Source organism: Anser cygnoides, chromosome 3 (assembly GCF_040182565.1).
Source record: "Anser cygnoides isolate HZ-2024a breed goose chromosome 3, Taihu_goose_T2T_genome, whole genome shotgun sequence".
NCBI lineage: Eukaryota > Metazoa > Chordata > Aves > Anseriformes > Anatidae > Anser > Anser cygnoides.
In genome coordinates this window covers 121,923,264-121,936,754 of record NC_089875.1, presented here as the reverse complement: position 1 = coordinate 121,936,754, position 13,491 = coordinate 121,923,264, and the positions used below count along the sequence as shown (strand labels likewise).

Here is a 13,491-nt window from a genome sequence, read left to right as displayed (position 1 = left end):
CGGCTCCCCCCCACCTGCCTGGGGCGAAGGGCGCAGCCCCTCTCCTCCCCCTGCAGAGCTCCGGGCAGGGCTGTTACTCATTGACCCCAGGCCTGAGGAGCAGCCGCTCGCCAACCCAGGCAGCAGGAGCAGCCCCACATCGCCCCACACCGCCCCACACCGCCCCACATTGCCCCACATCGCTGCCCCCCATCGCCCCGCATCATCGCCCCGCATCATCTCCTTGCATCGCCCCGCATCATCCAGCATCGCCGCCCCACATCGCCGCCCCACATCGCCGCCCCACATCACCCCCACGTCCCCCTCCCCGCTCCATCAGCAGCTCCAGGAGGCCAGCAGCATGGTAAGGGGGAGCCCACCCAGCCGGGGGGGGCGGATTTTCCTATCACTTGGGGTGGGGAGGGAGGTGCAGGCAGCGCGGCGGGGCAGGCAGGGCTCTATTTGTTGTGACCTTCGACGGGGATTTAATAACAAATTAAATGATGAGATGAGAAACGAGAAAGGTTTATCAGGAGAGGGGGGAGGGAAGGCAGCAGATTCCTACGAAATAAGGTCAGGCTCCGGCTGCTGAGCAGGAATGTTTTTTCTAATTTTTTTTTCTAACCCACAGATTTCTGATTTTTCTATTTTTTTTTCTGTTTTTTTTTTTCTGATTTTTCTATTTTTTTTCTGATTTTTTTTTGATTTTTTTTCTGATTTTTTTCTGATTTTTCTGATTTTTTTTTTCTAACCCACAGAATTCTGATTTTACTGACCACCTGCTTTCCTCGATTTTGTTCTCTTGCTTTTTTCAATACATTTTGCAGATTAAAGCAGCCTGCCCGTTCCCTTCACCTCTGAACTCAGGCAGCCCCCGCTGCCCTTCCCCTCGCCCCGAGGGCTCCGATCTCCCTTTGGGAGCTCTGCAAAGCCTGCGGGGGGGGGGGGGGGGACTGGGAGATTGGGAGGGGGGCATTGGGGTGGCAGGGGCAGAGGTGCTGGGACCCCCCTGGGAGAGCCCTTACTGCTTCTTGGAGCAGTTCGGCCAGATTTGGGGTCTTTGCACAGGAGCTGAACCCATCGGAGAGAGGGGGGGAAGGAAAATTAGATGAGGGGGGGTAGGGGAGGAGGGGACGTGAGGAAGGAGGCAGCAGGGGATGGTGAGGGTGCTGAGGTGGGACACGTCTGCTGGGGCAGCACGGAGCATAGAATCACTGAATCCTGGAGTGGTTTGGGTTGGAAGGGACCTGAAGAATCACCCAGTTCCAGCCCCCAGCCCAGGCTGCCCCCAGCCCCATCCAGCCCAACCTTGGGCACTGCCAGGGCTGGGGCACCCACAGCTCCTCGGGGCAGCCTGCGCCAGGGCCTCGCCGCCCTCATCGTAAAGAATTTCTTCACCATCTCCTCTGGGGCTCGGTGCCTGGCCCCATGTCGGCTCCTTCCTTGCCCAAGCCCCGTCCGGGCCGGCCGTGGGCAGGGGGAAGCTGCCCCCGGCCATGGGCCATGTGAGGTGCCCGGGGTGCTGAGACCGGGTCTGGGAAGAGAGCAGAGGAGAAGGGGCCATGAAAAGGGGAGGGCAGGGCTCTATACATATTTATGTCCATATATATGTCCCCAGCATGGGCCCGGCTGGCTGCAGTGGGCCCAGCCGGCCTGTTCACATCGCCACTGGGACTCCGAGGGTTTGGGGTGAGCCCCTGAGCCCCCAAAGGGCCAGGCATTTGGGAACCTGGCCCCAGGAGGGGGGCTTTGATGGGGAAGGGGGGGTCTGTGAAGGGCACTGAGGGGGGTTTGCTCTCCTCTGCTTCACCTCTTGGTTTTGGCCCAGGTTCACGGCCAAGGAGGAGTCAGGTTCCAGAACTGGGCCAAGACGTACGGCTCCTGCCCGGAGCTCTACTTCCAGCCCACCTCGGTGGAGGAGGTCCGGGAGGTAAGGGGGGGGCACCTCGAGAAACCAGGCAGGGAAAGCCTGCGGCCCCCCAGGGGTGCTCCGGTGGGTTATCGCCATTTTGGGGTGGTCCCGAGGGCCATGTTGGGAGGAGTCCGGGCTCTGGGGGGGGGAATTCAACCCCAGTGGGTGAATTTTGAATGTAATGGTGGTGTCGGAGGTGAGAGTGGAGGTCGGGGCCTCTGCCCTTCTCCCTGTGGCCTCCGCAGATCCTGGAGATGGCCCGGCAGCGGGGCAAGAGGGTGAAGGTGGTGGGGGGCGGCCACTCGCCTTCCGACATCGCCTGCACCGACGACTTCATGATCCAGATGGGGAAGATGAACAGGATCCTCAAGGTGAGACCTGCTTTTGGCTGGGTGGTCCTGAGCCGTGGTGGCACGTTGTCGGGTTGGCCACCGAGGGCTGGGCATTGCACTGGCGCTGCCATACCTGGGGCAGGGGACGAGAGGGGAGTTTCCTAAACTAGCCCCTGAAAATGCTGGCACAGGAATGGGGAACGGGCATTTCCCCCATGAAAAAGCATTCCTTGTGCACGGGAAGTATATGGAGCAGCTATAAAATTGCAAGGAAGCGAAGATGTCTTCCCGGGATGTGTTCGTTGGGTCTTCAGCACCTTGTCCTCAGCACCTTGTCCTCATCACAGCCTCAGCACCTCGGCACCTTGTCCTCATCATGGCCCTGCCTGCTGGTGGACAGGAGCCCTCTGGCAGCTCTGCCTTTCCTGGCTTGCTGGGTGCAAGCTTGCAGAGGTGCCTTTGGTACCCGTCTGGGTGTCCATGGTCCCCAGGTTTATGTCTGTGTCGGGTGAGAAATGTCCCTGCAGCAGGGAGGGGGATTGCTCCCTTCGATGCTGTGAAGGGCACAGCTCTTGCTGGGGGGCTCTGGATCGTGTCCTGAGCACCTTGGGGAGAACGGGGACCGCTGGGGCTCTCCTGCTCTTCTCTGCACCCAGACCTCAGGGGAGCAGGGAGCACTGGGCTCCTACTGGGCTCTTACTGGGGCTGCATGGCCAGCTGGTTACACACACTGTGTGTGTGCATGTACGTGTATGTGTGCACACATGTGTGCATATACATGCATGTTTCTGCATACCTGCACGTGTGTGTGTGCAGCCGAGGATGCAGACATCCTGACTGTAGCAGCAGATTCTGAGCTCTGGATCATTACTGGTAATTAACAGCAACAATTAATGACGGCAGGGCTCCCCCCGACAGCCCTGCCTGCCAGCAGCAGGATGAGCAGCACGGCAGCAGAAGCTGTCCTTGCAGCAGGAGCCGGCACGGCAGGGCTGAGCCGCTTTGCTGGGGCTGTCTGCTGCCTGCAATGAGCGTGGCGAGGGAGGGGGGATGCCTGTGAGGCACCGGGAACAGGGCAGGAACCAGTGGCACCACTGGGCTGGGTGATGTTTGGAGCTGGGGGAAGGTTTGAGAGGGGCAGCAGCTCAGGACGGAGCCCGGTGTGCATGGCACGCGGCTCTCCTCTCACCAGCTGCCTCGGGAGGAGCAGCGTGCCATGGGGTGCTCCCCTTCTGCCCGTCCCCATGCCCGTCCCTTGCAGGTGGACAAGGAGAAGCAGCAGGTGACGGTGGAAGGTGGGATCTTCCTCTCGGATCTGAACATCGAGCTGAGCAAGCACGGGTTGGCCCTGGCCAAGTGAGTGGGACACGCGTGCGGGGCTGTCCCTGGGTGTCCCCCAGGTGTCCGTCCTTGCCCTGGGTCAAATGCTGGGACTTAGCAAATCGGGGGTGCTTGGAGAGCTTTTACAGCAGAACGGGGCCTTTTGGTTTGGGATCTGGTTTCTGCTGGGGTCCTGCAGAATGCAGGTCAAAACCCCCATGATGGAGGAGCTGATCCTGCCTCGGAGCAGGACGAGGGCAGCCTTCATCCCCACACCGGTACTTCTCCTGCACCCGCCTGCCTGGTGTGTTCTGTGTCATGAAGGAAAACTCTGCTCCCCAGCCGTAAAAAGGGTGATGGCTTTAAGCTAAAAGAGGGCAGGTTTAGGTCAGGCATTAGGAGGAAAGCCTTCCTTTTGCAGGCTGCCCCGAGGAGCTGGGGGTGCCCCATCCCTGGCAGTGCCCAAGGCCAGGCTGGATGGGGCTGGGGGCAGCCGGGGCTGGTGGGGGTGTTGTGCCCATGGCAAGGGGCTGGAACCAGGTGGGCTTTAAGGTCCCTTCCAGCCAAAACCATTCCAGGACTCCGTGATTCCATGAATAAGATGAGAGCTTCTGTCCTAGGGATGCCTTGAATGGGGTGGAGACCAACAACAGGCAGCTCTAGTAGGCCAAAGGAGGCTGATGGTCGATGAAATCAGACTGGAAATGAGTTTTTGACAGCAAATGGCAATCAAACTTTGGAGTATCCTAGCAGGAGGTGTGGGAGAGTCTTCTCTCTGCCTTGCCTTGGGATGTCTGCTGTGCCCAGAGGAGGAGGCTCAGGTCCTGACCCAGCCCCTTTGTCTGCCCGCAGTCTGGGAGCCGTTTCCGAGGTGGCAGCAGCCGGTGTGATTGGGACGGGGACGCACAACACCGGGATCAAGCACGGCATCCTCCCCACCCAGGTGAGACTTGGCGGGATGGGTTCGATGCAGGGACATCGACCGGTGCCTGCGGGGACTGTCCCCGCTCTGGGGCTGGTCAGCCTGACCCAGGAAGGACCCTGCCCCCGGGGTGCTGCCGCTATGGGGGCTTCTGTGAGCACAGCCCCCGTGTGCCCCCCCACAGGCCAGCCCAGCTCATTCCCTGGGACCCTAAAACACCGTGATCCAGGCCCAGGGTCCTCTGTCCCTGTGCTTATGCTCCTGTAATTCAACAAAATAGCTCTGTACCAAAGGGAAAGTAGTTCTAATGTTGGAGCCCCCCCAAGCCAAGCCTCTGTAGTGCCCAGGTTGGTTTTTAACTAGGCAGTTATGAAAACGCTCGGCTCTTAGCTCAAAGCCTGAGTGATCCCAGTGCTGGTGATCCCACTGATGGGTGTGGAGAGGTGAAGGCATGTGGGGGAGATTTACTTCCTCAGCTCCTGGCTTTTCCTGGCATCCCCAGGGAGAGAGGGGTCCTTTTATGTCACGGCATCAGAGGTGGCAGGATTGGGGCTGGTGGGGCCCGGCTCAGCAGAGATCACCCTGGCTGTGGTACAGGGTCTCCCTGCGCAGCCCCCGGCCGTGAGGTTTGGGGTGGATGCGGGATTTGGGGCTGGGGACGGGACACCAGGCCGAGCGCTTGCTGACGGCCCTGCTCTGCTCCCGGCAGGTCGTAGCGCTCTCGCTGCTGACGGCCTCGGGGGACGTCCTGGAGTGCTCCGAGACCGTCAACGCGGACATCTTCCAGGCCGCCCGCCTGCACCTCGGCTGCCTGGGCGTCGTGCTCACCGTCACCTTCCAGTGCGTGCCCCAGTTCCACCTGCACGAGGTGGCCTTCCCTTCCACCCTCACCGAGGTAGGGCTCCCTGGGGCTGAGCAAAGCTCCTGGCAGGAGAAATGGGCAGAGGGGAGCTGGGCACGAGGGGAGGGCTGCAGGGAAAGGCACAGGGATGAAACTGCTCAGCCTGGAGAAAACGGGGCTGTGTCTCTGCAGCATCATCCTCGCTTCTCAGCATCAGTGGTCCCGGCCTGACTCAGCCCACAGGCGGCAGAAACCAGCCCCGGGGGTCCTGGCTCAGAGCCCGTCCCCTGCACATAACCCTCCTGGGTTTTAAATCTTTCATGTATCCCGCGGTTTTGAATCATTCCCATGTCTTGTGGGACCGAGCCTGGCGCAGATTCACTGTTCCAGCTGGAGGAAATTGCCCTGGCTGGAAACCCCCGGCTGCCGAGGTGACGTGCTGGCCAGCCCGAGCAAGAAGGAGGAGAAGGGGGTGCCAAGAAGGAGGAGAAGGGGGTGCCAAGAAGGAGGAGAAGGGGGTGCCTCGTGTCCCACGGGTCCCGCAGGCATCCTGCTGCCTCCTGCTGCACCGCGAGCGGGGAGCCTCGCTTCTCCCAGCGACAGATGGGCCACCTGAAATAGTCCGAGAGCATCTTGTGCTCTCAGTCGTACCTCCATCCCTTCCCGTGTGGGAGGTCTGCACGTTTTTGTGATGGGGTTCTCCATCTCCCAGGGTTTAAATCTTTTTTTTTTTGAGCTGAACTTGAGAGGAACCACGCTGGGGATAAGAAAGGGCACAGTGGGTGGCACGTTTCAAGGGCCGAGCTGAACAAATCCCTTCTCAGCACCCAGCCACAGAGCTGCATGGAGCCCCGCGGTGGAAAACTCCCTTTAAACTATTTGCCATGTTGGCAAACTACTGGCCTCATCTGTCTCCGTCTTACCAAAGGTCCCAATCACCTCGACGGAGGTGCATGGCACTGGTGGCTGCCCCATCCGGGACCTCCCCCCAGCGGAGGTGACCTCCTGAGGAGGGCTTTGACCTGGTCTTTCCTAGATCAGGGTCTGGCACGGCCCTGAGACCCCGCTACGGTGGGAGCGATGCACATCCTTCAGAGGGCATTTTGAAGGCCCCGCGGGCATTTCTGGAGAGCAATTCCGAGGAACCCTTTCTCCTGGGAGCGCATCAAAACTGACTTTCCCCATCTCTGCCGTTATATAAACTCCTTTTAACGGCTGGCTGCGTTTCCTCAGAGCCCTCCCACCCTCGTGGTGCTGGGACATTGGATGTGGCCAGCTCCTCAATCAGGTGCTGAGCCCCCCACCGCTGGCTCCGAGCTTGTCCCAGGTCACCTGCACCATTGGAGGCTAAAGCCAACAGCACAGGACCACCTGCAGATAGACCCTTGTGAGACCTGATGGCCTCCTGACACCACGGGACTCACTGGAAGGAGTTACCTTGCTGGATGGGGAAACTGAGGCACAGCATCCAGCAGGAAGAAGAAACCAGTGGCGACGGAAAGCAAACGCTCCTGGAGCTTGGATCTGCGTCAGCTTCTGGTTGTCTTTGTCCTCCTGCGAGGTCTGACACCCCCGCTGGTGCTTAAACCTCAGCAGCATCTCCAGCCGTTGTCTCATCCGAGTCCCACAGGTCCACTTCCAGCCCTGGCCAACGACGGCACAAAACTCGGTTGAGCTGGGCTCATGAAAAATGGACGGTCCTTGGACCGAAGCAGCAGGATTCGTTGCAGGATTGATCAGCGCTGCGGCACCAGCAAAGCTCTGAGAAGTGCCGTCCTTAATTTTTTGAGGGCTGAATTATTCAGCGTGCTATTGGGGTGGCTCGAGCACCACCAGGAGTGTGAATTCAGCACGCTTCTGCAGGGCTGGCTTTGTAAGCCCTGATCCAAAGCAACCTGCTGGCCCTCGTAAGGTGCCACAAGAAGGAGGATGGGGAGGTCCGGGCATGTCCCCAAGTGTGCTGGCATCTCTGCCTGCCTGCTGCCACCTCTGCTGCAGCACTGCAGGGCCTTGTTTAGCCCGGGAGGCAGGCAGGGAAGCTGGAGGAGCACAGCAGCCCCCGGAGACATTTCTCAGTGTGCCCTGGCAGCCCGCACCGAATTCCTCGCAGCTGTCTCCAGCTGCAGAGGCGACAAGTTTGTGTTTCGTGGCTCGGGAGCGTCTTACCTGGGAAGCGCTTGCGGCTGCCCCGGTGTCCCGTGGCAGAGTTCCCTGCTTTAAACGCACTTAAACGTGGCAGGGTCTGCCAGCTCCTCGTGGCTTCATCCTCAGCCAGGCTCTGGCACCTCTCCTCAGCCCAAACCTCACAGAATCCCCGAGGGGCTGAGGTTGGAAGGTGCCGCTGGGGCCACCCGGTCCGGCCACGGCGTGCCCTCCCCATTCCCCGGGGACCAGGGATGTGCAGGGTGGCTTGGCGCTGCCCTGGACCTCTCCTAAGGGCCGATCTCGCCTTGAGCAATGGAGGGGTGCCAGCCGGAGGAAGGTTTTACACCTCCTAATCTGCCTTTTAGCGAGGAGCTGGAGCCTTGTGCCGAGCAGGGGCCGGGCTGCTCGGGGCATGCCCTCAGCACCGCGCGGCCCGGCGGGGCCGGCGTGTCTTTCCCTGTCCCTCGGGGCTATCAGGAGGACAAAACAGGAATGCACTCTATAAATATTAATGCCATTATCAATTCTCCGTTGTCGCTGCTCCTCGCTTGCTGCCAGATCTCCGGCTTTCATGTCGAGCGGCCCAGTGAAGCGGAAGAGAATAATGGCAAGGGAGCAGGTTGCCTGAAATATTTAAGCCCGAGTTATCTAAGACGTTGCAAATAATATATGTGTCAGAGGAGCCGGGCTTGGATTTGCAGTTATGTAAGGTCTGCATGCCTTCTTTTCTGGCCTCGTGATCGTCTTCATCCCTGGAATACGCTCAGCTGCTCTGGCTGCCGACGGTGACCGGGAGCAAGGCACGGACAAGGGGGTTCGTGGCACACCTGAGGCCACCCGAGCCCTGCGGCGCGTCCCTGGGCTTGCAGGGAGGCTCCTGCTCTGCCTCTGAGCCCCTGCAGACTTTTGCAGAGACCTGCACAGCCTGGCTGCCTGCTGGGTGAAGAAGGCTGGCCCTGAGCCTACCGCTTCGCACCCAAACCCTCCGTGAGGGGTCCCAGGGTGCTGGGACGCATCCCTTGAGCCCAGGTCCCCCACGGCCGCCCGGTGCCCAAACCTCTGTGCATCCCCTCGCAGTGCAGGGCCTGGACCTGGTCCCTCCTGGGCTGGGGTTGCCTTTGGTGCGTGGAAGTGGATCTCCGAGGGGGGCACGGGCAGCGGGGGAGGTTCAGCACCCACCTCCTCCCCCAAACCACGAGCTCCCCGTGCTCCCTGGCTCTCCTGCATCGCTATGATGGACCCAAGGGATGGATGCCAGTGACTTTGTGTGCTTCATCCTCCGCAGCACCCTGCCCACTTCTGCCCCTGCTCCCAGCCCACTTGCCCCACGTTTGCCCATTCCCCAGGGCCCAGCTGGGGCAATCGAGCCCGCACCGTGCCCGACCCGCGGCTCGGCGAGCCAGCACAAGGCAACAGCGTGTTTTGACCCGGCCTTTACGCAGCAGAGGGGTTTGTTCCGGGAGGGAAGCGAAGCTCAGCAAATCCCCCGGGTCTCTTTGTGCTCCAGGGCCATCTCCGTTGCGTGCGTTGGCCACGTAACAGCGAAAAGATTTCCGCTGCCAACCTCTGCCTCCAACCCAGGCGGCCGGCAGCGTCCCCAAGGACTCCCGGCCAGCTCGCTGCCCTCGGCTCTGCTGCAATTAGCCTACAAAGCCGACGGCTTATTTACTTCAGACCGATCTGTCTCTATCAAAGGGATCAAAGGCGCACATTTTAAAGGTCGCCCTGCTGGCAGTTTGCTTTTTTTCGCTCGGGAAGACGAGCGGGCGCCGAAGGATCACCTTGGGAAAGCTGCAGAGCGCTGCTGCCCGCTGCACCCTTCTTTCCGCCACTTGTTTTAGCTCCTCGGTGCACTTGTTCCTAAACCAAAGGAGTGAAAAAAAAAAAAAAGCGTGGTCATGGCTTCTGTCTCTGCTTGCACAATCCTCTGTTTCCTTGGGGAGGCAAGGAGCTGAAAATAAGGACTTCTCCAGCCAGAAAACGGGCTGCCTTGGGACCTTCTTGGAGAGAGCTCGTGGCTCTGCAAGCAGTGCAGATGTGTGGTTGATGGCAGCAGCGTTCGGTTGTTAATTAACACTAATTGCAGGAATGGCTGTGTGCTGTCCCACCCACCCTGAGGTAACAGCCACTGAAGCGAGTGCACGATGGCCGTAGCCTCATGGTGGGGTCACAGCGAAATGCTGGGTGCTAAAACAGCCCAGCCTGCTGATTAATAGCTCGTTAATACAAATCTGGAAGCATAGCTCGTTAATACAAATCTGGAAGCGAGCAGCCGTGACCTCCCCGGGGTTATGTCCGTGGGTCACTGCACCCTGCACGCTTCCCCCGTGTCAAGCAAATTCCTGGAAGCAAAGCCTCTGGGTTGTCTTTGCGCCTTCCTGCAAAGCTGGAAGCGATGGAAGATCTCTGCTGGGAGGAGCTGGGGATGGGGAGGCTGCTCGAAAAGTGACGGAGCCCCGGCCGAGAGCACCATGCCCAGGGCAAGCACGCGTCCTCGGCAGCCTTGCACAGAGCAGGGACGAGGGCTGGTGTGTCTTCCCATTTCTGCGGGTGCGGCTGGGTCAGGCACAGACGTCCTTGGAGATTTCCTTTTCCGTGTCCCTGGGACAAGGCTGAGTTTGTCCTGGGGCTGCAGCCGCCCCCGAACCCGTCACCGGCATTGTCCCGGCTGTCGCCTCTGCGTCTCCCTGTGCTTTGCTGTCCTCGGCTGCCAGCAGGCAGCTCGCCCACGGTGTCTTTAAAGAGCTGCCTTTCCCAAAGCTCCTTTCTGTGTCTTTATGAATAATTTGGCGACTCTGCGTTCAGAGCAGGGGACGTCTCTGGGATGGGGCCGTGCCGCACGTCCCGGCTGTGTGTGTGCGTCCCGGCTCCATCGTAGAGCTGCAGGCCCCGTTTCCTCTGGTTGCTGCAGGTGCTCGATCACCTCGAGGACCACCTGAAGAGATCCCAGTACTTCCGATTCCTGTGGTTCCCGCACAGCGAGAACGTCAGCGTCATCTACCAGGACCCCACCAACAAGGCAGGTGGTGCTGGGCCCGGGCAGGAAGGGAGAAGGGGCCGTGCCCAAAGCTGCATCCCTCAGCATGGCCACAGCTGGGGCTCTGCAAGCCCTCAGCACCCCCCCTCCCGAAGCCTGCTCTCTTTCTGGGGCTGGATGTGGCCCTATTTCATCACGGGAGAGGGATCTGGGGGTCCTGGGGTGCCCTTCTCCAAGCCCGTGCTCCCCAGTGGGGTGGAGAAGGGTGCAGTCCCTGCCGGTCCCTAATGACCATCATCTTCCCCTGCTTGGCTTTGCAGCCCCCCTCTTCCTCCGCCAGCTGGTTTTGGGATTATGCCGTCGGCTACTATCTGCTGGAGTTCCTGCTCTGGATCAGGTAGGAGCGCAATCCGGGCAGCGCCCGGGAGGAGCGGGTTCGGGTGGGTTTTGTCCAGGGTTGGCCTCATCCTGCTCTGCTCCCTGCACCTCTGCACGAAGACCTGTGCTGCTGGGTGTCCTCGGGATGGCGGCAGGGGAGGGCTGCGCCCCGCAGCACCCCGTCCATCCATCCCCGGGAAGAAGGGGATGAAGAAGGCTGCCTGCTCCCTTCCGAGCGGGCTCCTGTGCCGGAGCAGCGGGGCTGTGCTGGGGCTGGTGCCTGGGGCTGCACTGCCCTCTCGTGTGCGCATAGCAAGAGCAGCGTGCTGAGGGTTTGCAGCAGAGAAGTTGCTTTTAAGGGGCGGCGTTGGATGCAAGTCCTGAGCCCCAGGGTGGGCTCCAGCCCCGTTCAGAGGGCACCCCTTTGCCCAGCATCCCTGGGATGAGGCTTGGGGCACCACAGCTGCCGCCCTGCCCTTGGCAATGCCCTGGCGCCGGGGTCTCACCTCCCGCTCTCCCCCCTGCAGCACCTTCGTGCCCAGCTTGGTGTGCTGGATCAACCGCTTCTTCTTCTGGCTCCTCTTCAGCTCCCAGGTGGAGAACGTTGCCGTCAGCTACAAGATCTTCAACTACGAGTGTCGCTTCAAGCAGCACGTGCAGGACTGGGCCATCCCCATGTAAATGGCTCCGCGGGCCGCCCCAAACCACGCGCCGTCCCCTGCCCATGCTCTGCCCCAGCCCACGCTGCGTGGAGCAGGAGCAAGGCCACGGGGAAAGGGTCCTGGCTAGCAGGCACCATTGCCACCTGCTAACATCGCATGGGGACCTTTGACATCCCTGTCCTGGGGCACCAGCTCCGCACACACCACGTCCCAGGGCGCAAAGCGATGGGAGGGGGGTGCTGGGATGGGCCCTGACTTAGCGTGGGGCCAGGGATGGACCTGGGGGGGGTGGTTCTAACTCAAAGGGATCTGACATTAACTGTGCTGCTCCTGGGCAGTGAGAAGACGAAGGAAGCCCTGCTGGAGCTGAAGGCCGCCTTGGAGAACAACCCGAAGATGGTGGCGCACTACCCCGTGGAGGTGCGCTTCGCTCGGGGGGACGGGATCTGGCTGAGTCCCTGCTTCCAGCGGGACAGCTGCTACATGAACATCATCATGTACAGGTGAGCTGCAGCTCCCTCCTTCTCCTCTCCTCTCCTGCTGCTGCTCGGGTTGTGCTGGGGAGCACCGGGAGCCGTGCCCGGGGACCTGCCAGCAGCAGCGCACAGCTCAGCCACCACCGTGCTGGTGGCATGGAATCGCAGAATCCCGGAGTGGTTTGGGCTGGCAGGGCCCTCAGAGCCCCCCCAGTGCCACCCCCTGCCATGGGCACGACCCCTGCCCCCAGCCCAGGCTGCCCCCAGCCCCATCCAGCCCGGCCTTGGGCACTGCCGTGATGGTTCCAAGAGAGTTTCCATCTCCTGGTGCAGGTCAAAAAGCCAGCAATGCCCTTCTGCCCTGGGTGAGGGTTTTTTTGGGGAGGGTGTGCAATCCCCTCCACAGCCCCTGATGTTATCCCCCTATGTGTCCTTCAGACCCTATGGAAAGAACGTGCCCCGGCTCAACTACTGGCTGACCTACGAGGGCATCATGAAGAAGTACGGTGGGAGACCGCACTGGGCAAAGGTACAGGTGGCCTCGCAGTTCGGGGGGGGGTCCTTCTCCCTTCTCTTGGGGGGGGCTTTGCGGCTGGGAGAGGCTCAGAGGAGAGCCCCAGAGGGAGATGGGTGCCTCGAGGAGCTGCGGTGCAGCCCTCTGCGTGTGGGGTTTACCCAGGGGGGCTTCCTGGCAGTGTGTGCCCCAGCCATGGGCAGCCCCCCCATGCTTCTTTCTCTCCTTCAGGCCCACAGCTGCACCAGGAAGGACTTTGAGAAGATGTACCCGGCCTTCCCCAAATTCTGCTCTGTCCGGGAGAAGCTGGACCCCACGGGGATGTTCCTGAACACCTACCTGGAAAAGGTGTTCTACTGACAGCATGGGGATGGATGGGGTGGTGCAGGGGACGGAGGAGAAGCCAGCCATCAGCCCTGGCTCTCAGGACGCCCCCAAAGCTCACGGTCCTCGGTGGCTGCACCCCCAGCTCTGGTCTCTGCCCTGTGATGGGGGCTGGCTCTGCTCTGCGAGCTGGCAGGGCTCTGCGGTGCCTGGAAGCCACTCCTCGTGGTCACTCCCTGTCCCCCCGAGATGTGCCCAGCCCCAAATGTCTCCCGTCCAAGCCAACATCTCAATAAAGACCTTTCTCCCAGCAGAGCCAGACTGCACGTGTGCTTGCAGCCCCGACGCGCGTGCAGCGGAGGTGCCCAGCCCTGGGGACCGGAGAAGGGGCTCCGTGTCCCTGGTCAGGGCTGGGCACGGGGACTGGAGCCCACTGCACGGCCTGGGCTGGTGCCAGCCGGGGTGCAAGGCAGGGGACAAGGGACACCAGTGATGTCTCGTGACATCTCTGGGGTTGCTCTTGCTGGGCGATGAGAGCGCATTTCTGGGCAGATGAGCTTTGACTTTCGGCGCCATCGGCTGGCACAGGGTGGTCCTTGGCCTCTGGGTCCTGCTTGTTTCAGCTTCCCTCGACCCCGGGCAGGCGTTGTGGCCAAGAACTGGCCACAGAACTGTGAATTTTGTGTTTATTCTGGTTCTCGAGCAGGCG

General features: G+C 61.0%; 1 protein-coding gene across 1 annotated transcript; it reads left to right on the top strand.

Annotated features, from left to right (window-relative positions):
• Positions 1-213: 213 nt before the first annotated feature.
• Positions 214-13,095, top strand: LOC106049515 (L-gulonolactone oxidase-like). The gene is made up of 12 exons (XM_048079397.2): positions 214-343; positions 1,808-1,909; positions 2,137-2,262; positions 3,485-3,579; positions 4,396-4,486; positions 5,175-5,360; positions 10,363-10,470; positions 10,749-10,825; positions 11,334-11,483; positions 11,807-11,971; positions 12,383-12,473; positions 12,690-13,095. The coding sequence occupies exons 1-12, from the start codon at positions 341-343 to the stop codon at positions 12,816-12,818; spliced, it is 1,323 nt and encodes a 440-aa protein (XP_047935354.2). The 5' UTR covers positions 214-340; the 3' UTR covers positions 12,819-13,095.
• Positions 13,096-13,491: the final 396 nt, after the last annotated feature.

Excerpts from the sequence above, each read along its gene's own strand:
- LOC106049515 (XM_048079397.2), top strand. Across the intron at positions 10,471-10,748 it reads ACCAGGACCCCACCAACAAG|CCCCCCTCTTCCTCCGCCAG; the intron begins GCAGGTGGTGCT and ends TTGGCTTTGCAG. Across the intron at positions 11,484-11,806 it reads CAGGACTGGGCCATCCCCAT|TGAGAAGACGAAGGAAGCCC; the intron begins GTAAATGGCTCC and ends GCTCCTGGGCAG.